Source organism: Bos javanicus, chromosome 13, assembly GCF_032452875.1.
Source record: "Bos javanicus breed banteng chromosome 13, ARS-OSU_banteng_1.0, whole genome shotgun sequence".
NCBI classification, from domain to species: Eukaryota; Metazoa; Chordata; class Mammalia; order Artiodactyla; family Bovidae; genus Bos; species Bos javanicus.
The window spans coordinates 61,888,188-61,912,717 of NC_083880.1; the positions used below are offsets into that span (position 1 = coordinate 61,888,188).

The 24,530-nt window shown below is 49.6% G+C and overlaps 2 protein-coding genes across 9 annotated transcripts in view; one reads left to right on the top strand and one right to left on the bottom strand.

Moving 5' to 3' along the window:
• The window catches only part of ASXL1 (ASXL transcriptional regulator 1), a 64,028-nt gene extending 47,394 nt beyond the window's left edge, over positions 1–16,634 (top strand). For 2 of the 3 annotated variants that reach the window (XM_061437240.1, XM_061437241.1), the window contains exons 4-12: positions 5,750–5,870; positions 5,949–6,046; positions 6,608–6,701; positions 7,165–7,317; positions 8,544–8,707; positions 8,818–8,914; positions 10,263–10,368; positions 10,668–11,298; positions 11,784–16,634. In XM_061437240.1, the coding sequence (XP_061293224.1) occupies positions 5,750–5,870; positions 5,949–6,046; positions 6,608–6,701; positions 7,165–7,317; positions 8,544–8,707; positions 8,818–8,914; positions 10,263–10,368; positions 10,668–11,298; positions 11,784–14,675 (4,356 nt within the window). In that variant the 3' untranslated portion in view covers positions 14,676–16,634. The remainder of the gene's footprint in view (positions 1–5,749; positions 5,871–5,948; positions 6,047–6,607; positions 6,702–7,164; positions 7,318–8,543; positions 8,708–8,817; positions 8,915–10,262; positions 10,369–10,667; positions 11,299–11,783) is intronic. The other variant, XM_061437242.1, reaches the window with a different exon arrangement.
• A 3,079-nt stretch (positions 16,635–19,713) lies between these two features.
• The window catches only part of NOL4L (nucleolar protein 4 like), a 131,274-nt gene continuing 126,457 nt past the window's right edge, over positions 19,714–24,530 (bottom strand). For all 6 annotated transcript variants that reach the window (XM_061437245.1, XM_061437244.1, XM_061437249.1 and 3 more), the window contains one exon: positions 19,714–24,350. In XM_061437245.1, coding sequence (XP_061293229.1) covers positions 24,130–24,350 — 221 coding nt within the window. In that variant the 3' untranslated portion in view covers positions 19,714–24,129. The remainder of the gene's footprint in view (positions 24,351–24,530) is intronic.

The following is a 24,530-nucleotide window of genomic DNA, read 5'->3' on the forward strand; positions in this document are numbered from 1 at the left end:
GTTATATCTATTGGTGAGAAAAGTAGAATTATAAAACTTCTAAATGTTTTAAAATTTTTATCGAGAAAAGTGCTTTTTAATGGTCTAGAAAGAAGAAAGAGATTATTGCTAAGTCGTGTCCAACTGTTGCGATCCCATGAACTAAAGCCCTCTAGGCTCCTCTGTCCATGGGATTTCCCAGGCAAGAATATTGGAGTGGGTTGCCATTTCCTTCTCCAGCGGATCTTCCCAACTCAGGAATTGAATCCAGGTCTCCAACATTGCAGGCAGATGCTTTACCGACTGAGCTACGCGGGAATCCCCGTGGTCTAGTGATCCCTTCTTTGGTCTTCCCAGGTGGCTCAGTGGTAAAGAATCCTGCCAATGTAGGAGATTCTGGTTTGATTCCTGGGTGGGGAAGATCCCCTGAAGAAGAAAATGGCAACTCATTCCAGTATTGTCTGGGAAATCCCATGGACAGAGGATGTTGGTGGGCCATATAATAGTCCATGGAGTAGCAAAAGAGACTGACACGACTCACCAACTAAATAAATCCCTTATTAACAGTACTGAAATACGAAATATTTTGAGAATTGAAAAAACTTATTCCTAACTCATTTGGTAGTAAAAACCTGGCTTGTCTAAACTCATTTGGTGGCAAATCTCTGCTCTAGACTGACAGGGACACTTTAAACCTATTTCACTTGGTATGTACATATATGTTAATTCAAAAACCATTAACATCTTACGATTATGGATTGCTGATGGTGTTAATATGATATTTTGCCATTCTGAAATTCAGGAAGTCCTAACTTCTAAAGTACATCTAGACCCAGGGGTTTCAGAGGAAGGCTCATGGGCCTGTCAACTAGAAAGTTTGTTTGCAGCCATCAGTGGCACATCAACCAATTTATTTTGGTTGATGGAATTTATTTCTGGTTGATGAAAACTACTTTTTTGTCATTAGTGAAATCTCAGACAATTTCTTCTCTTTAAATTGAAAGAGTGTGTTCATTTTCAAAAGAATAGCTCTTCCTTTTCTCTTTGACAGCTGTAATATTGAAATTGCTTGTGATAATGCAAATGGATTTCAAATTCAAAGAACTTATTTTACATTAGGTATTTTAAAAAAGGATAAAGCCTTTTCTCAAGCATACACAGAGGTTGCTTTTTACTAGTTTTAATTTTCCTTTAGGGTTCATATAAAAAAGTTAGAACATAGTAATAGACCATTGTCTAATGATGTTTTACTTTGGATCTATAAGCTTTTTATATACATTAATGTTCTTTATTTGGTTTTTACAAATTTTTATTAGATTCGTTCATGTTTTCAAAGGTATTGAATTTAGTAAGCAATTTTTTATCCAGGTTTATTGGGATATAACTCACAGACCATATAGTTTACCCGTTTAAAGTGTACAATTCAGTGGCTTTTAGTATATTCATAACTGTGTGCAACCATCACCATTATCTAATTCCAAAACATTTCCATTCCCTGTAAAGAAACCCCACACCCTTTAGCAATCATTTCCTATTCTCCCCTTCCCCACCCCCTAGCACTGCTAATCTACTCCTTTAACTTGGGTGTGTAGTTAGTCATTAAGTTGTGTCTGACTCTTTGGAACCTCATGGACTGTAGCCTGCCAGGCTCCTCTGTCTGTGGAATTCTCCAGGCAAGAATACTGGAGGGAGTTGCCATTCCCTTCTCCAGAGGATCTTCCAGACCCCAGGGATCAAACCTGGGTCTCCCGCATTGTAGGCAGATTCTTTACTGTCTGAGCCACCAGGGACCCCACTCCTTTCATTTATTAGAGCTTTATTTTTATTTTTTTAAAAAGCAGAGCCTCTCATCTTGTTCCTTTTTGAAAATATCTTTTGCTTATTTGTGGCCCATTGCTTGTCTCTGTACAATCAAGTACTACTAAAAAAAAATTCAGCTGAGAGTTTTATTGAATTTCATTGAATCTGCTAGTCAGTTTGAAGAGAATTGACTTCTTTACAGTGTTGAGTCTTAATTCAAGAACATGATAGAGCTCTTCATTTATTTTGCTTTTAAACCTTTCATGATAGTTTTGTTTTCTTCATAAAATGGTTATGTTTCTGTTGTGAGCTTTATCTCAGAGTAACTTATGTTCTTTGTTATAAATTACATTTTCTAATCATTGGTATTATTGCTGATGTTAGGATCACTGGCTTTTTTTTTTCTTTTGATGTGATTTCAAATCTTACATCCTTGCTGAATACTAGTTTGGAGTCTCTTGGATCTTCAATGTAGCTAATTATACTTATTTAGAAATTATGATAGTCTGATTTCTTCTAATGTCTTCTTGTTTTTTTTTGCTATGCATTGGTGAGGAATTCTAATATACTCTTGAATGGTTGGTATGTTCTTAGCTTTTAATAATACACGTTAAACAACCCTTCAATCAATCAGCCTTCACTAAGAGACAGTATAGATTTTTTTTTTTAATTTGACTTATGGGAAAATATTTTATCTGGTTTTATTTATTAATGCTGATTGTTCCCCTCACCCTCATCACTAGCCTCTTTGCCAGTTGCCTTCCGAACTAATAAATGTGTATTTTAAAAACATTTGTTTGTGGTACCGGGTGAACATGGGTAAAAATTACATGGCAGGTGCTCTTTGTACTGCTTTTATTCTTACAGCTTTTCTTTAAACGTGAAGTTGTAATGAACTGCCGATGTGTGCAGCAGCGCGGATGACTCACAGACGTGAGCCTGAGGGACTTCCTTGGCGGCCCAGCGCTGAAGCACTCTGTGCTTCCAGTGCAGTGGGCAGGGGTTCGGTCTCTGGTCAGGAGTCTAAGATCCCACATGCCATTTACACATACAACCAAAACAGGCAAAACTGGTATTTAGTGGTAGAAATTGAAACAACCATTATCTCTTGGGTGAGAGGGGCAATGTTTGTCCGGATTGACTAGGAGGGGGCACAAAAGGAACTTTTAGGGGTTCTGGGTATGGCCTGTATCTTGATACGCATTTGTCAGAACTAATCAGGTGGTATACATTTCACTCTTTGTAAATTATCCCTCAGTTTTCTTTAAAAAAGGGAAAGGACACAAGGGGTGTACATTGATTCAAGGGCATTCTCCTACATGAGCACAGTACAGTTCATCCATGTTGTAAGTAACTGTAGTTCACTGATCTTATTATTGTGTAATATCCATTTATTGAGTATTGGTCAGTACAGTCATTGATCAGTCCATGTAGTGATTCTGTTGACGGGCACTTTGTTTATAGACGAAGTTACGGATGATGCTGTCATGAACATCTGGGTATGCTTCCTGATGTGGATATGCATGTCTTTCTCCAGGGAATTGAAACCTAGGACTGACTTGCTGGGTTATAGGACGTTTATATCTTCAACTGTGTCAGATAATGCCAAACTGCATCCTCAAATGCTTGAATCCATTTTCAGTGTCCTTGTTGACATCCTCATTAGCACTACTTGGTATTGTTAAACTTTAATTTTAGCCATTCTTGTGGATGTGATAGCATCTCATTATGGTTTTAATTTGCTTTTTTTTGGTGTGTCTTCCTTACTTGGTGAGGTTCAGTATCTTCATGTGAACGTTGGCCATTTAGATGTCCTCTTTGGTATAGTGCCTAATTCATGTCTGCCTATTTTTCTTCCTGATTGTCTTTTTCTTTCTTTCGTTTCCTTCTTTCTTTCTCTTTCTTTTTGACTGCACCTCATGGCATGTGGGATCTTAGTTCCCCAACCAGGGAACAAGCCTGAGCCCCCTTAGTGGAAGTGCAGAGTGCTAACCACCAGACTGCCAGGCAAGTCCTTGGGTTGCCTTTTTTTTTTGACTTAGGCAGTTTAGATACAAGTTCTTCATTGGTTATATGAGTTGAAGCTCTCTTCCTCAACTCTGTAGAGTAGCCTGCCCTTTTTACTCTATTAATGGAATTATTTGCTGAACAGAGAATATTAATTTTAATGTTCAGTTGACTGATTTTTTTTCCTTTTTAAAATAGTGTCCTGTATGAATCTTAGAGATGTTGGGTTAAAAAGTATATCATTTTTAGATTTTTGCTCGTAGATTTCTTAACTCACTGGCTATATATAAACTTGTGTATACCGTTTTCACTCTCACCAACAGTATTTGTGATTTCCCCACACTTTTGCCAGAACTGGAGTTTTGGGGTCCTTTTTGACGATTAATAAACCTCTTTTCTTCATTAAATTGAGTATTTTATGTTAGTTTGCCTGTATGATTGAGGGAATAAATTTATTGCATCATTCTAAGAACATGGCAGCCAATAAGCATAATTGCAAGATTAATACTAAAAGTACTCTTTAGCTTTTGATCCTTGAGGCACATTTATGGTTGGTAGGGAAAAGAGATAAAGATATAAAAAGCCATTTTGTGTTAATTAATTTAGGTCAGAATGATACTGGCTTAAATTCATGAAAATAAATTGATGAAGACTTACTATAGTAGTCCCCCATTGTCTGGTGGGGAGTACATTCCAAGACCCCCCACGTGGATGCCTCAAACTGTGGATTGAGCCCAGAGGGGCTTTCTGCACAGGGATACCACTACAAGGCCAGGCTGTGTAAGAAGTGGTGTTTGTTGGACTTGTCAAAGAGCTCCTTCCCGTAGGCATTTGGAAACTGGGCTCTGTGCGCTCCGTAGGAGGCCAAGCCTAAGGCCCCAGCTCCGGACAAGGCATCCAGGCGGCGGAAAGCAGCCCCGGGACCGGCCATGGCTGTCAACAGTCAGGCGTTGAACAACACTGCCTGGGCCCCCCAAGAAGCCTTGCCTATTCTTTTTCACATACTTTTATTCAAAGAAGGCATCCCCACCCCAGTCTGTCTCTGCTCCCCCTCGTCCCCATCCCCAAGTATTCATTCATACTCCTTCCTGGTTTCAAGATAGCTCCTAAGTTTTCCTTGGAAATGGATATTGATTTGAGACTCTTCAACAGACTGTTGGAAGAAATGTCTGTTAGGAGATGAAATTTGGAGTGGCGCTCTCCTCTACACTCTAACCTTTCTCCTGCTGTCTTACTTTAGATCTTTATCCTTTTCAAGGGCTTTCTGTCATAGTCTTAACTCTTCTTCCTGCCTCCAGGCTTCCCATGGTTAATGGAATGAAATTTCTAAAACTCAGATCATTCTCCTGATTACTGTCCTTTAGAGACTGTAAAATAGATCAGTCTTAATCCCTCAGCACAGTGTCACGACAGTCATCAGCCCTCTTGCTGTCTCTGTCCTGTGCACACATCCAGTTTCTCACATGTCTGCTGTTTAAAACTCAGCTCAAGCAACCCATCTCCTGGGAAAACATACCTCCCTGGTCCTAATCCCCTTTCTATACCTCCAAGCCCTCTCTGCTCCAGCTCAGTGAGTAGATACTCCCCGCTCTGGGCTGCCCCTGCTCTCTTCTATCCGCATGCTTTGTATTGTTACAGTTTGGACTTTCTCCTCTACTCATTTGGGGGCAAGGCTCTGATTCCTCTCCTTAGTCCCACCTCACCCCCCACCCGAAAACTAGCATGATGTAGCTTATAGGAGGCACCTCATAAATGTTTTATGAATGATTAGATGCAAAGTTATATCTAAATTTCCTGATGTATGTATGAAAAGAATTTTTGAAGAAAGCAGTTAGAAAGGGATGGGAATTTAATCGGTATTCTAAATCTCGCTTCTCCACAAGCAATACGTGTTTAGGAATGACTGCTGTGCTTGTAGGATTTGTAGGGTTTTGCTCACCTGAGTCATGTCTTGTTGTCATAGAAGGATGCCCTGCAGTGGTCTCGCAGTCCAGCTGTGGTGGAGGGAGAGGAGCCAGAGGACACAGCTGATGTGGAGAGCTGTGGGTCTAATGAAGCCAGCACTGTGAGTGGTGAAAATGATGGTAAGTGCCTTTGACAAGATGGGTGAAGAGCCACAAACAGTTGAACTGGGGACTAGCCTTTACTTCCCTCTCTTCCAGTTTCTCTCGATGAAACATCTTCTAATGCTTCCTGTTCTACGGAATCTCAGAGTCGGCCTCTTTCCAACCCCAGGGACAGCTGCAGAGCTTCCTCACAGGTGGGGGTGCTTCGTGACTGGGCTGGGTAGATAAAGAGGCAGGTACAAGACAGAACTCCTCCTGCTGTGTTCAGTGAGCGTGTGGAAGTGTGCAGAAAATCACTTTGGTCTCTACCTGTTAGTATCATTTGAAAGTGGGCCTTAGGGAAAGTGGGCAGTAGATCTGAGAACAGAGTGGTTTGTTTTTTCTTTTTACTGTGGATGGATGATTTCATTTGTATTTATGAAAAACCTAGGAACATGCAGGGAGAAGTAGAACAATGGGGAGAAAGAACATGAGCTTGGGAGTCAGTAGTTTGAATTGTGGCCCACCACTCACTAGCTTTGGGTAGATTCTTCATCTGGAAATTGGGTATAACAGTGCATTCTTTTCAGTATGGGATGATGCTTGGCACGGTGGCTCCATAGCCTGAGTCATTGCTGCTGTCGGCATTATCTGCCCCTACTGGTTGACACTAATTCTCTTTTACAAGACAGCAGGGGAGACAGTGGTCCGAGAGGGACAGCTGGTGTGACTTGCAGGTGACACAGTCTCCTTTTGTATTCTCTCTGGGGAAACAGGCAAACAAGCAGAAGAAAAAGACAGGGGTGATGCTGCCTCGAGTTGTCCTGACTCCTCTGAAGGTAAACGGGGCCCACGTGGAATCAGCATCAGGTACGTGCCACCTCGTGGTTGTGATGCTCCTTCCTCAGGTCCTGGGGCCTGCCTCCCTCTGGCAGCAGTTTCTGGCCCAGGTAGTGCCAAGCCAGTACAGTCAGGAGCCCTCCTCTGACAGGCGGCGCACCGTGGTGGTGAGACCCAACCTAGGTTCTGGCGCGGGCTCCGCTGCGCACCCTCCCTTTGGCCTCACGGGGCGGTCGTGAGGGTCCGGTGAAGGCGTGTGCAGGTGCTTGGTAAAAGGTGCAGTGCTGTGCAAACTAAAGACAGCGGTTTGGCATTCTTACGTGATATTTTAAAGCCAGACCAGGAGGTGGTGATCTCTGACAGCCCCAGGCTGGGCCATGGAAGCACCGGTATTGCTGGCAGCATCTCAGGGAGAGCTGGGAGAAGTAAGCTTGTCTGAGAGCCGTGGGCGCGGCGCGTGATGCTCTTGACCCGTGGAATGCTGTGCCTTCAGGGTTCTCGGGCCGCCACGCCGATGGCGAGAGCGGCAGCCCGTCCAGCAGCAGCGGCGGCTCTCCGGCCCTGGGCAGCGCTGCTATCCGTGGCCAGGCCGAGCTCGCCCGGGACCCTGCCCCGCTCCTGAGAGGCTTCCGGAAGCCGGCCACAGGTGAGTGGCTTGGCACTCATTTCCCTGCCTGTAAGGGGCCCCTGCAGGCCTAGAGATGATGATGTCTTTTGCTCCACTTCCTTTGTAGTTTCTATGGTGTGTTATTACTTCTTGGGTGGCCTTCTATTTTTTTTATTCCCTTTGGCTTTCAGCTTGTAGTTTGGTTATTTCACAGAGTTTTCTCTGCTAGCCTGAGAGGACTCTGTGTGGGCACAGATGGTTCACAGTGCTTCTTGTTGTCCCTGTAAGGGCCTAGCCTCTGCCGGCCTTGATATGGCTCAGAAAGTGCTCAAGTTGAGTGAGAATGGCTTCTGAACTTCTCAGTGGAGTATTCCAGCATTTGTTTTCTTTCTTTGGTAGCATCCTGCCAAGTTTGTTCTCCACATCTGTAGTCTCCATCAGACGCCCTTTTTTATAACCTAGTTAGTATGTGGGGTGGGAGCCATCCATTTGGGGCATGCAAATAAACTCAGTAGTATGCACCCCCTACCCGGAGTGGGGCTCTTAGCAAGGCTAGTATGCCATTTGCTACTTCTGGCTTTATGTCTCAAAGCCCACATGCTGGATTTTTGTAGAAGGGTTCCATGAAGCCATTAGGAAGACTAACTTTGGCTTCCGAGGATGAGAATAAGCCATTGCCCCCGTGGCAGCAGGGTTTGCTGTCCTGCAGCTTCTCCAGCTCCTCAGCAGTGCTCCATTTCAGACTCACACAGGTCTGTATCCCATTGGCCGAGGCTTTTGTGAGAGGCATTGACATTTCAGTGGGCTTTAAACACCTCTTACTACCTTTCTGCTTGGAGGTCAGACCTCTCCACTCCCTTCACAGAAGACTTCTGCAGATTTTTCTGTAGGACACTCACTAGGTTTGCTTTTCGACAACTTCATAATTTCTCCCATTGACTTCGTGGAGCCTGTTCTCCAAATTTGGGAGGGAAGCTCCGAATCTGCCCCTGGCCTGAGTTTCTCTGGGAAGAGTATCCCTTCAGGCTGTGACACAATGTGCTACAAGAGCCTTGTCTGAGGTGATGCCAGCCCAAGTGTTAAGAGTCTCAAGTTCGATGGTACCAATAGGTTAGACTAGATTAGACGATTGAGCAGAATGTGTGCAGATAAGTTCTGGGTAGTTTGATTGCTGCCACCAAAGTTTTCCCTCATTTGGCATTGGCTTTTTTGCTTTAAGAAGCTGAAAATCTACATTTTGTTTCTTATGGCTTAAAAAATTACAGGTCAAATGAAGCGCAACAGAGGGGAAGAGATCGATTTTGAGACGCCTGGGTCCATTCTCGTCAACACCAACCTCCGGGCCCTGATCAACTCGCGGACCTTCCATGCCCTGCCGTCCCACTTCCAGCAGCAGCTCCTCTTCCTCCTGCCCGAAGTAGACAGACAGGTGTGGATGGGAGGCTTCCTGTGCTCTCTGCACCAGCTTCTGTTCTTCCTAAGATTCTTTATTGTTTGTTTTCATTCATGTGCCTTTTTTTTTGGCCTCATTCCTTCTAGGTGGGAACTGATGGCCTGTTACGTCTCAGCAGTAGTGCGCTGAACAATGAGTTTTTCACCCACGCAGCTCAGAGCTGGCGGGAACGCCTGGCTGATGGTGAGTAGACGTTCTCATCCCAATGGCTTGAGAGGTGCCTGCCATGTGTGGTGTCACTTGTCTCCTGGTGTTTAAAATCCAAACACTCATTTTTCAATGGTCTTTTTTTTTTCCCCCCAAGGAGTATTGACTATAAGGCAGGCTTTCCTCTAATTGATGTAGATATAATACCCCATAGCTCTGAAGAAGCTACAAGAGTGTTTTAGCTTTCACTGTTTTGTGTGTATATATATTCATCTATGTTGCCTCTTCATCATTAAAACTGTAAACTCCTATTCTTTCCAGTAACCATGGCATTGACCTGCTTTTTAAGTTCCACCAGGTACTCTTGTCTTTTTAGACATTGTCAGTTGGAGTGAGTATTAGCTTCTCTGTAATATTTTTTGGCTGCACAGTATGTGGGATCTTAGTTTCCTGACCAGGGATTGAACCCATTCCCCCTGCAGTGGAAACGCAGAGTCCTAACCACAGGGCCTTTTGCGGGGAGGCTACATGGAAACTGCGCTGGGAGGTCCCCAGGACCTCTCTCCAGGCTTGATGATTTGCTCGGAGGACTCGGCCCGTAGTTATTCTCACAGCTGTAATTTACTTCAGCAAAGAATATAGACCAAAATCAGCAAAGGGAAACGAGGGAAACCAGGCACATGCTTCCCAGGTCCTCTCCCAGAGAAGTCCCACCGGATGTGCTCAGCTCCCTTAACAAGGAGATGTGAGCATGTAAGTGAAGGGTAGTCTACCGGGAGGCTCGTCCAGAACTTGGTGCCTCGTGTTTTTATTGGGAGCTGATCATGTAGGAAGCTTCTGCCTGGTGCATACCTGAATTCGAGAGTCCCCAAAGGAAAGCAGGTGCTCACCATTAAACCATCTGGTTTGCATAAACTGTTTAGGCACAGTGAGCCGTTCTTGTCAGCTAGGGGCTGGGAACCCTCCTGAAATCCAATTTCCCAGATGTCAGCCAAGGGCCCACCTCGTCAGCAGGCCTGTCTCAGCCTGCTCTGTTAACTTCTCCCTGTGTGTGGGGTAAGAACGGTTCTCTTGTTGATTGGTTTTGTTCTGCTTTTTTGATCAGTGTGTTGCTTGCTTTCCAAGGACTGAGGACCCTAGAGAGGAGTCAATTTCCCTTATAATAGACATGTTAGTTCTGTCCTGAGTAAGGGCAGGACGTGAGAGGGCCTGGGAGGGAACCAGGAGCCAGCATGAAGATAGTAAGGGGTAGGAAAGGATTTCCAAGCTCCCCAAAGCCACGTGTTGTTTTGTAAACTCCTGACATGGTAGAACAGCAGGATTCGGCTTTTCCTGAGGCATATTAATCTTAATATGCCACTCGAAAAGTTTTGTTTCTCTCTAGGTGAATTCACTCATGAGATGCAGGTCAGGATACGACAAGAAATGGAGAAGGAAAAGAAAGTGGAACAATGGAAAGAAAAGTTTTTCGAAGACTACTATGGACAGAAGTAAGGCCCTGGGAGCTATGAGTTGTGGTGTGGCTTCTGGGGATGGTGGGTGGGGGTGGGGTGCAGTGGGCAGAAGCAGGGATTCTCAAAGCTGTGCGTGTTGCTATGTTTCTTGAGAACTGGAGGTCGCCGGGACTCTCATTTGACTTGATGCCATTCGTGAGGAAGCTGACGTAGGATTTCGTATGATTACCATGCAGATTGGTTTTGTTCTGAGAAGTCTAGTGTCTGAGTGTGTGTCATACGTAGAGGATGTGCTCTCTCTGCTCTGTAGCTGACAGTCTGACTTTGGTTTGCAGGCTGGGTTTAACCAAAGAAGAGTCATTGCAGCAGAATGTGGGCCAGGAGGAGGCTGAAATCAAGAGTGACCTGCGTGTCTCAGAATCAACACGGCCACAGCGTGGCCCGGCCACCCGGCAGCGAGATGGGCATTTCAAGAAACGCTCTCGGCCAGATCTTCGAACCAGAGCCCGAAGGAATCTGTACAAAAGACAGGAGCCAGAACAAGCAGAGATCGCTAAAGACGCACAGTCTGTGACACTAGACATCCCCCTCCACAAGGACGGGGAGGCTAAGACCGACGCAGCAGGGGTGGGCAGCCCCCACCCACCTGGCACGTCCTCCGCAGCATCCAACCCAGAGAGTCCCGAATTCCCAGTGGAAACTGTGGCCTCCCGGCTCCAGCCCAGTCCCAATGACCAGGCACGTGTCTCCGCGTCTCCAGACAGAATTCCCAGCTTGCTGCAGGAGACCGTGGATCAGGAACCCAAGGATCAGAAGAGGAAATCCTTTGAGCAGGCGACCTCTGCCTCCTTTCCCGAAAAGAAGCCCCGGCTTGAAGATCGTCAGTCCTTTCGTAACACAATTGAAAGTGTTCACCCCGAAAAGCCACAGCCCACCAAAGAGGAGCCCAAAGTCCCGCCCATCCGGGTAGGTGGCTGTGTGATCCTGGCTGCCCTGAGCCTGGGCCTTTGAGGGACAGGAGATTTGTGGGGCTCCTTTATAGGGAAAGAAGGCCCTGGGCCCTTGTGCTAATTATGTGAGAGTGTAGAGCTCTCTACAGAGAGCTGTTCTTGAGACTTAACTTGAATAGCCCGGGGCTAAGGTTCTTCTCTTCCTCACTTGGTTGTTCACCATTATCTGTACAGGTCAGAACCCTGACGGGTTTTAAAATCTAGGTGGTGGTAGATTCTTTGTGTAGTGACTCACACTGTCCCACCAGAACTTAAATTTAGGAGTATGGAACTTAACAGCCCTTGAGCAGGGTCTTGAGAATGGTGTAATATCTTAGACAGCTATGAAACGATTTGATTCTCTAGGCCATGACTTTTAAGCTACTAGGATCCCAGTTTAGCTTAACAGTTTCTAGGTCAGAGCACTCAGTCAATTAGAACTGTTCTGTTCTTCTCTTGCAGATTCAACTTTCACGTATCAAACCACCCTGGGTGGTTAAAGGTCAGCCCACTTACCAGATATGTCCCCGCATCGTCCCCATCACGGAGTCCTCCTGCCGGGGCTGGACTGGTGCCAGGACCCTTGCAGACATTAAAGCCCGTGCTCTGCAGGTCCGAGGGGCGAGAGGCCACCACTGCCATCGAGAGGCGGCCACCACTGCCATCGGAGGTGGGGGTGGCCCGGGTGGAGGTGGCGGCGGGGCCACCGATGAGGGAGGTGGCAGAGGCGGCGGCAGTGGTGATGGTGGTGAGGCCTGTGGCCACCCTGAGCCCCGGGGGGCCCCGAGTGCCCCTGGAGAGTGTGCGTCAGATCTACAGCGAACACAACTACTGCCGCCTTGTCCTCTAAATGGGGATCACGCCCAGGCCGAAACTGCTGCGTCCAGAGCCAGGAGAGAGGACCTGGCTTCTCTCAGAAAGGGGCAGAGCTGCCCACTGCAGAGGGTCCCAGATGGCCCTAGCGGCGGGCTGGAAGATGCCTCCCGACTCCCCGTTGCATCCACTCGGGACCCGCCATGCCAGGCTCTGCCCCCACTGCCCTCTAGAATCCCAGAACCTGAGAGGTTAGTTGAGCAGCTTGTGTCGCATCCAGAAGGTAGAACTGAATGTGGGTCTGGTACCACTGCCTGGGAAAGGGGTGATGAGAAGCTAGCACCTACCATCCCCTCAGAGAACAGTCCTGTTCGGGCTCTGGCCGGGCCTACTGGATTAGAAGAAGGAACTGGCCAGGCTCCAGACAGTGGCAGTAATCCCACCATGAAGGATCCTGTGAACGTGACCCCCAGTTCCATCTCCGAATCATCCTTGGCCAGTTGCCTGCAAGACAGACCATTTGATGATGAATCAGAACTTGATGACTCGGGCCCACCCACAAGGGAAAGTTCTTCTAGACAGGAAAACTTGAAAACCGAGGCTCCTGTCTCCCCTGGTGCTGCTCCTTGGAGGCCTGGCATGTCAAATGATGAGGCAGGGGGACAACCTGAACCCGACTCCAGAGAAGAGGTCCCGTCCATTAAGTCCCAGGTCAGAGAGAAGTGGGAGAAAGCGGCCCCCCTCATCCCAGCATCGCCTGTGGGCTTGACAGCGGAGGAGGGTCTGGATCCCCCCGTCCACTTGGGTTCACTCTGGACAGTGCACTCTGGCTGTGTTGACAGCAGCGGTGACTGCAGACAGCTGGAAGGTGACAAGCCCAGAATCAATGGAGACTCGGAAGCTCTGAGTCCTCACAGCGAGTCCACAGACACTGCCTCTGACTTCGAAGGCCACTTCTCCGAGGACAGCAGTGAGGCCGAGCCTGGTGAAACCTTGGGGCCGAAGAGGTCCTTGGTGGCTGAGCAGGGTGAGAAACACAGTTGGAACCACTGTGCCTCGCTCTCCAAGGTGAATGGTGACCTGAGTCTGGTCACCAGGACAGATGGGATGGTTGCTCCTCAGAGCTGGGTGTCTCGGGTATGTGCAGTTCCCCCAAAGATCCCAGACTCCCTGCTGCTGGCCAGTCCCGAGTACCAGCCGAGACCCATGTCCCTGGGCAGGCCTGCATCCTCAGTGGAGGCTGCTAACCCCCTTGTGATGCAGTTGCTGCAGGGTCACTTGCCCCTCAAGAAGGTTCTCCCTCCAGCCCATGGCGGCAGCAAACCCGAACCCCCACGACTCGCACTTACAGCAGAACAGAGCCCTGGTGGCTCCCTGGGGATGGGGTCATTGCAAGGTCCTGGGGAGAACAGATGTGAAGTTGGCAAGAGCAGTCCAGAGTCTCTGCTACCTGAGAGCTGTGAAGCAAGTACCGGCTTTGCCCGGCTGGAGGCTAGCCAGGCTCCTGGGGCGCCCCTAAAGATGTCCAAGAACGCCCCGAGTTTAGACTCCCTATATCCAGTGACCAATCCAGTGGCTGCCTCTGGGAAAGCAGAAGTGGATTTCAAAGAACAGCTATCTCCCTTCAGTTTTGAAGATCAGAAGGAAGCCCGTAACCTGTCCCAGTGCAGTATTTCAACTGCTGCCCCAGGTGTGAGTCTGGGAAATCTCACTACCTCGAGAGCCCCTCTTTTCTCATCTCCAAATGCGGTCTCCTCGGGTCCTGATCAGGCAGGTCGGGCCCTGGGGGATCAGAACAGTGTGGGAGGCCAAGGGAAGAAGCTCTTTGGCTCCAAGAACGCAGCTGCAGCCCTTCAGTGCCCCCGGCTGGTGGAGCCGACGCCACTGCCTGCGGAGGCCCCTCCCGCTTTTCCCAATAGGAAGTCAGGGCCAGGCAAAACCTCTCTGTCTGGTGGGATACAGACTGCCAGGGAAGACTGGGCCCCAAAGCCACCGCCTGCCTCTGTTGGCAGCATCAAGAGCGAAAAGACTCTTGATGGAGGGCCTCTCAAGGTGGATGCAGAGAACAGAAAGGCAGTGGGGCCTGGTCCCCGGGAGCTGGTGGATCACTTGCAAGGGATGCCCTTTGTCCTTGATTTGCCCTTCTGGAAATTACCCCGGGAGCCCGGGAAGGGACTCAGTCAGCCTCTGGAGCCTTCTTCCATCCCCTCCCAACTCAACATCAAGCAGGCATTTTATGGGAAGCTTTCCAAACTCCAGCTAAGTTCCACCAGCTTTAATTATTCCTCCGGCTCCCCCCCTTTTCCCAAAGGCCTGGCCGGAAGTGTGGTGCAGCTGAGCCACAAAGCAAACTTTGGTGCGAGCCACAGTGCGTCCCTCTCCTTGCAAATGTTCACCGACAGCAGCACAGTGGAAAGCATCTCTCTCCAGTGTGCGTGCAGCCTGAAAGCCATGATCATGTGCCAGGGCTGCGGTGCATTCTGTCACGATGACTGTATTGGACCCTCAAAGCTCTGTGTATTGTGCCTTGTGGTGAGATAATAAATTATGGCCATGGGAAAAGTTGTATATTTAGTGTGTGTATTTTGATAATGATGGATCTTAAATCTGTATACAGAATATCATTGATAAAACAGACTCTCTCTCTCTAGGCAAGGGTTCTCTTGCTGCTCCCTGAAATCTATAGTGCTAAAGCCCCTTGGCCACTTGTTGGCCCTTTGGGTCTTGCTGGAAGGGTTTCCTGCAGGGCAGCTCGCTGGGCTGCCCAAGGCCGGCTGGCTAGCCCAAGCTCTCGTCACAGAGACAGAGCTTGGTGCGATGTGGGGGAGCCTCCCTGAGACTCGGAGGGCCTCAAAACTGAAGCGAGAAGGTTGTGTTCTCCAGCCAGGGGACTAACGTGCCCGAACTGAGTAGAAATGTCAGTCTTCCACTGCCCCCTCCGTCTCTCCTGCGGCTGCTCCTTTGGGGAGTTGGTGGGGAAGAAGCCAGCACAGGGTTAAAGCAGCTCCCAGCAGTGCCCAGCAGGGGGCTTAAGCACCTGCTGACCTCAAGGTCACAGCCAGTCATTTGCCAGTTGATGGAGCCAGTGTGATCTTCGGTTCTGTTACCGAGGCCGATTTGGGACTTACCTGTCTCTGAATAACCCACTGGCCTGCAGGAGCTTTCAGAACCTCGAACAGACCTGCTTGGACAACAGGTCAGGGCTAGGATTGTCTTTCCTCCTTGTAAGTCAGGTGTCCAGACGTTTGGCAGGTGAATTCACCTGCACAACACCTCGGGCATCACTTTGGACTCTGTGGGAGTGGGCATCTCCAACACACCTGTGTATGTGAAAGTCATTTTACATTTCAAAGCAGTGTGTTTTTCTTATTTTTATATTTTTAACTCTTTATCCTTGGATGTATAAAGTGAACTTTTGGCTTCTGTAAGTATGCTCTATGCACCTCTGATGTTTTACCATATATTTATATGTTGTACACAGTACTGGCTGATTCTGTAAATGGATGTATTGTACAGAAAACACGAACGACTCTCCCTTATTCCACGTCTTCAGCATCGTTGCATTAAAGTGGTGTAATTGACTTCTCTCCACCCGTGTCAGAGCCACTGCGTGCTGTGCCGCCCAACGTGAGGGGTGGAGCGATTGACCTAATGACCTGCCAGTTGTCCCAGTGGTTGGTCACCGGTCAGCCAGTGGACCTGCTGCAGCTGCAGAGCCACTGGCACCCTGGCCACTCGTTGCTGGGCACACGTGTCTTGCTCCTCATCTCTTCTCCAGCCTTCACTGGCAGGTCGCTGCCGTGTGTGACAAATCGCCACCACCAGTGTTAAGTGCTTCTGGATTCTAGGGTGAGCGCCCTGGGCAGCCCCCACGTGGGCCTTCCTTCCGTTCCCAGCCCCAGGCGTGCCACCTGTCAGCAGTAACCTGGGACCACACTCTCCTGGGGCCACAGGGCTCCACTGGACACACCTGTGACAGCAGGTTAAGGAAGAAACAGCCGTGCCAGCCTCCGGCCTCTCTCCCAACATGTTCCCAGCAAGTAGATGTCTCCAGAGCTGTCTCACCTCCCTGCTTCCTGCCTTATCTTGTACCTCGAGTTGTGAGTTGAGCATCCTCCTTGTTGAACTTAGGTCTCCCTGTGCGAGTGCGTCTGTGTGAGCTGTGAAATTGGTATGACTTCAGCAAGCCTCATTTCATCTGGAAGGTCTTGTCTTTCCCCCACTTTTCCTCCAGTGTGGCATTTGTGTCATCTGCAGCACGAGTGGGAAGTTGGCAAAGACATGATTGAAGTGCAGTATTGGTCAAGTCCCGGTTGTCAACTTCCAGAGTCTTGTTTACCAAAGACAGGGAGCAGAGGCCCAAGCGTGTTTGATCCTCTTCTTCCTTCTGCTGTGACCTTTGGGGCTATTTGAGGGGACAGTTGGAAACTGGTCCGCCAGGGAAAGCACTGCTCTTGTATGTCTCTGTGGTCTTGGAAAAATAAACCTGTACAACGCGCACTGGTGGTCTCTGTTGTCTTCTGCGGCCGTCTCACTGGGCTGGGAGGAAGGTCAGGCCGAGGAGGAAGAAACGCTCGCCTCGCCTCGGCGTTGGAGCTGACGTTTTTGTGTGTGGAGTTCTTTTGTGAGGTGAGTTCCTAAGGCATGACTTGTCAGTGCTGCAGGTCTTCACACCCTGTGCGTGAGGTGGTGAACATATCCGTTATCCACTGTGTGGACCGGAAAGCAGAAATCCCACGTGAGCAGTGAGGTTCCTTTCCTCTTGAGAATCCAATTATGAACTGTGGCATCCCTCTACAGCTGTTCATCCTGACTGCCTCGCTGAACCCGAGGTTGCCTGAGATTCCTGGGTATCTGTGGGGAGGGTGACAAGCAGCGGTGAGGGTGGGGCTGGCCTGAGATACGGGGTCTGGTGCTGATTGATGAGCCTGAGTGGATAGAAGACCTTTGACTTTAAAGGTTAATTCAAGTACCTATCCATTCATTTCCCATGAATTGGAGAAAGTAGATCTTGCGTGTGGGGCAGTAACAAGCTGTAATTCTGTGGTGCTGCTATCTGATCAAGGTGTGGGTGGAGAAGTCAAGGTCGGTGTCAGATGACTGGTGGTGACGTGCTTGTGCCTTCACGTCTCGGAATTGGCTCACTTCTGCAGCTGCTTAGAACGCAAAGACTTGCATCTCATCAGGAGGGTGGAATGGTTTCCAGAGGGCCTGGCTGCCTGCCAGTACCGTGGTAGGGGCAAGTCACTCAACCTCTGGTAACTCTCTCATCTCTGATTTGGGTTACTAGTTGCCACTTCATAAAACTGTAGTGTGCGGTGCCTAGGGGGTGCTCCAGCCTGTTCACTTGCCCAAGGCCAAGACCCTAGCTCTCTGCATGCATGGGAGAGCACAGTACAGCTCCTGGTGCCTGTTTGACCTGCACGCCAGAGGAGCTGTGGAGAGGGGACCCATGTGGTGTGCTGAGTGCTGGTGCAGGCAGAGCAGACATCTCTCTATGGTTGAGTGTGTAGTCCTGGGTTTAGAGGTGGGTCCTTGGGAGGAGATGCTTGCTTAACTCATGGTCCAAAGGACGAGAAAACAGACTTTCAGAATTTGGAAGGAGTGCTGTCTTGCTGGCCTGGCACAGGGTCATCTGTTGGTTTCATGTTCAGTCTGCTCATGTGAAAGTCAGACCCTGCTTGAGAGGGGTGCTTGCATGTACATGTGTTCGTGTGTGTGTGTGTGTGTGTACACTCAGTCCCTTGGGCCTCAGGGACTGAAGCATCTGCCTGCCCTGGGCCCTGAGAGGAGGCGGCCCAGGCTGTATGTGTGGGTGGGTGTCATTTAAATTGATGGAGCAGATAGGCTCTGTGACCCTGGAGGTTAATATTTGGAACCAAACAGTGTCAGTGATCTGTGCGTCCTCATGTCTTTGCACATCATTTTTAGAGCCTGGAATGAACATCTCTTGAGAACCAGAAGGGGTGGATGGAAGTTCTGTAAGGAAAACAGTGACAGCTGTCAGTGCAGTGGTTCTTAACTTTCTCGGGAACACAGACTCCTTTGAGAGCCAAGTGGGAGCTCTGGACCTTCTTCCCCCAGGAGTGCACATGCGCGCGTGCACACACACACACACACACACGCACGCACAAAGTGTCCTGTATTATTTCAGATGGGTTACGAGCACCCTGCACCCTGCCCTGGCAGCTGGAGCTCCTCACTGAAGAATGAAGAACCTCGCTGACTGACACTAAACCTAGTAAGAGCTGGGTTTATACAGAAGAGGGGAGAGAGGACTTTGCATCCCTTTGCAAGGGATTCTCCTTCAGTTTCCTGTAACTACTGAGCTTCCTCAATGCATTTAAATTACTTTAAAACTGCGTTACAGGCACAGTCTCCCACCCCCCTGGTCGAGTACGCTGAGCTTCGCCTGCTCAGTCACTGAGTGGCCTTGAGCTCATTGTTGACGCCAGGGGCACCTGTTTGATGTTGCACTCTCCACGCCATACCAGTGCTCTGGAGCCCCGTTTCAAGGAGCCAGACTGGAACCAGCCCTTCTCTGTCCACAAGCGTCTCCTCGGATCCCAGGGTCCGTACTGCTGTGACGTCATCTGGAGGTAAGTGCTTCCCACTGGGCCAGTGCAGATTCCGTGCGTGTGGCCCACTGTGTTGTCCCAGGAGGGGGTGTGGGATTTGTAGTCCCAGGGTCTAGACTAGAACTGTGGACTCCTCTCCTTTTATCTATTTGATATATTTGGCTACTGCACAGTTTCACTTTTTTTTAAAAAGATTCTTTTGTCATTACAAAAAAATGTTTTCAGAACAACTGCCATATAGTGTGTGTGCATGCATGCAATAGTAACAGTTGTATTTATGCTTTTAACTCATGCAGAATTGCTTTTAAACTTGTGACAGTCAGATTTGGCCCCAGTCATTTGCTGCAAGTTTTCCTTAAAGTTTAACCTCAATTATATGTAGGATGAAAAAAAAAAGGCTGCACACAAGTCAACGTCTTTGAAAGAAAAAGCAGCTCTTTTGCTTCCTTTAAGATGAGATCCCAGGTTTTGGTCAAATGGAGTGTCAAGTCCCAATGGTTCAGGACCAGGGACAGTGTTTCCTCGGTTTCCCCAGCCTGCACTTAGAAACTGCCGCCTGAGTCTGGTTTCAGCCCATTGAAGAACTGCGCCCTTGCTGGGGATGGGAGTAGGGAAAGGATGGTTTGGGGGAAACGGCCGCATCTAAGACCTTGCTTGAGCACTGGCCGCGTTCAGGTGAGGCGTGCATTTGCCGTGCCCTCTTCCTCACCTGCAAGCGGGGCTAGAGCACCTCCCTGGGCAGGCGGCCATGAGACACAAGATTTCAATTTGGTATGTGCCTGTGCTGCGCACGTGACAAGGACCAGGAAAGGTCCATTTCTTTCCCTTTCTGATGGGTGAGGTGCCAAAAAAAGTTCATTTGTTCAAAATCTAGCAAGGATCTTCTGTGTGCTAGTTTATTGGCTACTGGTTGAAGGGTTTTTTGGGGGCCAAACAAGTTGGAGGGAACAGAACTGGCTGGCCATCTTGTGGACAGGACACCATAGAAATAAAGCATTCGGTTTGTTATTCAGTGTTTATTAAGTAGATTCAGTCTTATATATGATATACAGATTCAAAAGAAAAAGGATTCCACATACTTATGAAATCAGTGCATTTAGCAAGTAATACCATGGAGATAACAGCTCGATTAACAGCTCATTGGTCTTTTGTTAAGTGAGGGGAGAGGGAGTTGGCCTGTGCTAGTCATTCCACAAACGAAACAGAATTGAGTTGCATCACATAAAGAAGACACATTCTAAGAATTAAAATATTAAGCCACATTTACTGGAAAAACTCACTATAGAGAACACAAATCATTTTTATAGAGCGTTGAGGAGGAAGTCCTCACCTGCTTAGAAGAGCCACGTTAAGTTGCATAGGTGCATATCTGTAAAAATATAATTTAGAGGTGAAGCCACTGACGAAGTAATTGAGTCACCTTTAGAAGTTGGTGCCATCTGCTGTTTGCCTTAAGTGCCATATGCTTCCTGTCTGGAGCCCCCTGCCCCTCCCCAGAGGTCATGCCTCCAGGGGACCCTGAAGAAATGCTTCTACCATCTGCATCGGAAAGTCTTAAAACTCATCTCAGGTAGAGAACTTGGCCTCTTCCCAAATATGTCTAGGGATTGGCAACCCTCTTGGGTTGTCCCTGAACCTTGGGTGGCTTGATCCTAAAGGTCCTGTGAGTGAGCATGACCTCCCCATTCCCAGGCTGCCAGGAGAAGAGCTCTTTCCTCCCCAGCTCTGTGGCCAAGTCCTGCTGTCCCACCTCACAAGCACACGTGGTTACCCACCCGCAGCCGACCAGAAGTCTCCCTTCTGAGCCTTGCTTTTCAATGGACCACATGACACAGGCATATGGCCATCTGCCGCACAGAGATTTTTCTGAGCTTAGAAAAGTATTTTTCAGCAAATCTGAGTTCTGTGTGGTATAGGGTTTTTGTTTTTGTTTTTAGGTGGAAACGTAGGTAAAACGTGAGAGGTTTTTGTTTTGTGGCTTTGCTAAGCAGATGAGCTCAGTGAGGTGCACCTTCCTCCTCGGGAGCGAGTCTTGCAGGACACACAGGGACTGGGGCATCTGTACATGTAAACAGTACACTTTCACTGAGTCCAAAATTAGGAGCAAAAATACAAAGGTTCACATTGGTCTTAGGTAGATACAGGCGAAAAAGGACTGAGCTGTTTAGCTCATAAACAACAAAAACAAAGTTTCTAAAGCACCACTAAATTATATAAAAATCAGACCATGGACGGATTGAAACTGGTATTCTGGTGAAATACTTTACTATCTTGTAAAAAGTTTTACAAAAAATTACAAATTAAAAGTATCAACCCTCTGAGTTCAAAGCAGCATTTTGAAAATGAACTGGTAGTTAATCCTATAACCACCCCTGTAGTGGAAAGTGGCCCTTGGGGATCGGGATGGCTGGGTTCCTCCTGTTTAAAATCCTCTAAAACCTTTCTAACCCCCTGCCGGTCCCCCTCCCCCTCAACACTGTCCTCGGGTATAAGCTGAGTGGTGACGACAAAATGAACTGTAGATGGGTTATACTCTTCCTGGTCTACTAAGATGATCCACCACTAAGACCAAGTCCCCACTTCTCCTCTGATTCCAACCTCGTGGGATGAGCCCCCTGCGAAGACTCTGGAACTGGTGTACTACTCTAGCGTTTCCTTTTAAACTTAGGATCCCAAATCATCAATCTGTGCCCTGAGGCCCTCCTTAAGAACTGGCTGTGGGCGCTCCCGCGGGGAGCAGGCAGTCCCCGGGGTGGGGGAACAGCAGCAAGTGAGGTTCAGCAGAGCCAGCCTTTGGTGCTCTCCCAAGCCAGGAGGAGAGGGACGGGGCTGACGCTGTGTCTTTTAAAACAAAAACGAAACTGAACAAGTTCCCTGACTGGACTAGCTAATGGAATATCCTGTTTCCACACAGTAACTTGCTCCTGATCCTGCCATCACGAGAGCTTCACCAGGAAGGAGCCCACCAGAGGTGGGGTCAGCGTGACGGGCCCACTGTCCTGGAGGGGCTCTGGAAGCCCCAGTGGACCCCGACCACTAGCACTCATTTCCTCTGACACACACTGAACCTACGCTGTTTACAGCAGCGCTCAGGCTGCTGAAGGTGGTCAGTTAGGACAAGCCTGACTCAAAATCACGGCTCCACACTGTAGCCTACACCCATCTTCACATTGAATCCCTTGTGTCGGGGGTGGCGGGAGCCCCTTCCCCAATCTTTCTCACTCCTGTCTCTTAAAGAGAAGCGAACCATTAGTGCCTGGCCCGGGTACTGCCTCCGGGAGGAGAAACGACATGTTAAGCAGTTGATATCAAGAACTCTTAAGTAAGGCGGCGATTGTCTCTGCCAGTTTTCAACATTAAGATTTTCACAAATTGCCTGGGGTAACATTTTGCAAAAGATCTACTGATTCGTAGTATCGTTCACACACAAAAATAAATATTTACATAAATTCAAACGTCCGGGAGTAGTACTGAGCAGGTGGGGGCTGGACGTGTGGACGCTGGGGTGTGGGGGTGGCCTCGGGCACCGGAGCTTGTGCTGTGCTGAGGGCGGCAGGTCTCGGTGTCCTGACCGGAGTCTGGGAACTGGTCAGATGGAAGGCAGAGGTGGTGTGGCCACGTGGGGTGCTGGAGGCCACTTGAGAGAGAAAAGGCCACCCTCAACCTCCAGGGGCTGGAAGCAAGCAGGGGGGCAGGACCCCCCTGCCCTTCCGACTTTCTGGAATCCGGGGCCCACAGCTCAAGTCCTGGATCTGAGGAGGGGGAGGCAACCTCGCTGAAGCCCTCTCCCTACCCCTCCTGAGGGCGGTCTGCCACAGTGCCGGCAGGCGGCTGGCTGCAGAAAAGCTGGTTTGGGAGGGGGTGCCTGCTTTGGGGTCGAGTGGCTCGATCCTAGGGTCCCCTTGGCCCGGGCTCCCCTGGGACCTCTTTGCTCTGAGGGAGGAAAGGCAACAGAGGGCTTCTGCCATCTGGGCAGGGGCGCGCAGCAGAGAGCTGCTGTCATGGCTACGGAGTGTTGCACGGAGAGGCCCTGCGGGCCTTGTGAGGTCTGGGCAAATCCCTGGTTTTAGCAGCACTGGTAGGTATTGCACTGAGCAAGAGGAAGTGCCTATTGGGGAGGAAGGAAACCAGGCCAGCCTTTTGTTTGCCCTTTCTCACACTCCAGGGATTATGGGTTTCTTCTAGGACTGGCCCCTTCAGAAGGGCTGATCCTTGGAGAACCCCAGTGGCTTCTCCATTTCTCTGATGGTCCCTTTACTCCAACCACGGGGGCAGCGGGGAGGGAGCTGCAGTCCGCCTGGTAGCTCACAGCTGCCTTTTCTGACAGCCAGGGTCCCTGAAGAAACCGGGGGCCCTTCAAGGCTGCAGGTGTCCGAGGGGCCAGAGCCTGTACAGAGAAGTGTGCAGACCTGGTCCCTGGGGCAGGCTGAGGGCAAGGGCCCTGCTGACCAGCTGCCATCTCCCAGCTCTCTGTCCCGTCAAGCGCCGAGGCCAGGGGACAGCCAGTGGTGACTCTCGTAGGCCAAGGTCCTCCCAGGGCTCCAGCTCCTGGCCTCCCCCTCTGGACTTAGCTCCCGGGCAGATACCCTTGAAGGGGAGGTGGGAGACAGCCGTTCAGAACGGGCTCGGGGCACACCCTGGAAAAGCCCACGCTGGAGTGTGAGGTAGAATGCGGGTGGCCGTGTGCCTGGGGCGTCTGTGGGGCGGGGGGGTGTGTGACCGTGTGCCTGGGGCGTCTGTGGGGTGGGGGGGTGGGAGCCACTTTTTTCTGTCTTTGCTCTGCAGTGGGTGTGGGTGAGGCCCTGCTGCTTGGCGGTGCTAGGCACTCAGGGCCGGCCGGCCCGGTGCCCCCGCCGGCCCGCCCTGCCGGCCCCCAGCCCGCGCCAGTGTAGTGATATGGAACATTAGGTCACAGGGACACAGCCTTCTGATCAGACACACACAGACTGGCAATCTGTACAAACACAAAAGAATCCATTTTCAGAAAAATAAATTACTAAGGGGAGAGGAAGAAAGGGTCCACTTTGTTTTTCTCAATAAATATGCGATTCTGCTCACCTAAGACTTGAAAGGTAATTATCTGGGGGTTGGGGGGTCTAACATCAGGGCCCACGAAGATGATTCTACATAGAGCTGTGGCCCCAGAGCCTCGTCGGGGAGGAGGAGCCCAGCCCTTCCGAAGCTGCCCCGTTGGCCTCTTCCAAGCAGGTCAGAGCACCCGTGTGGTGAGATTCCAAAAAAAAAAAAAAAGTGTCCTTGTGCCCAGAGTCTCAGGCGCTTGGAGTGTGGCTTAGAAACAGCTCTTTTGGATCCACCTCTTTCAAAAAACAGAAGGTACCAAACTGGTGAGGCGGGAAGCCGGTCCAGGGCTGGGAGAGCCTCCTTCCCTAGGGTAGTGCACTCCACCAGCCGCAGGGTCAGTTCTGCTGCAAAATGAGGTTTTCCAGTTCATCTGCCGAGCGCAGCAGGAAGGCGGCGGACTCTCGGTAGCCGGCGATGAGCTGCCGCACGGCGCTGATCTCGGTGGGGCTGAGCTGGGCAGTGGGCATGGTCCGGCTGGTGCTGTTGTTGGAGGGGGTGGGCGTGGGCGTGGTGGAGGTGGTGGAGGCCCCGCCTTTCATGCTGAGGTCCGTGGGCCCTGCAGAGAGGGGAGCCAGGGTGAGGTGAGGGGAATCCTTTCCTCTCTCCGGGGGCCCCGAGACCCTCATCTGTCTCCATGGTTGTGCCCCGAGTGCTTCAAAAGGGTGGGCGTGTGAGGGTTGAAAGGTAAGATGGGACCCAGAGGTACCCTCCAGAGAAATCACCTCCCCTTTGCTTG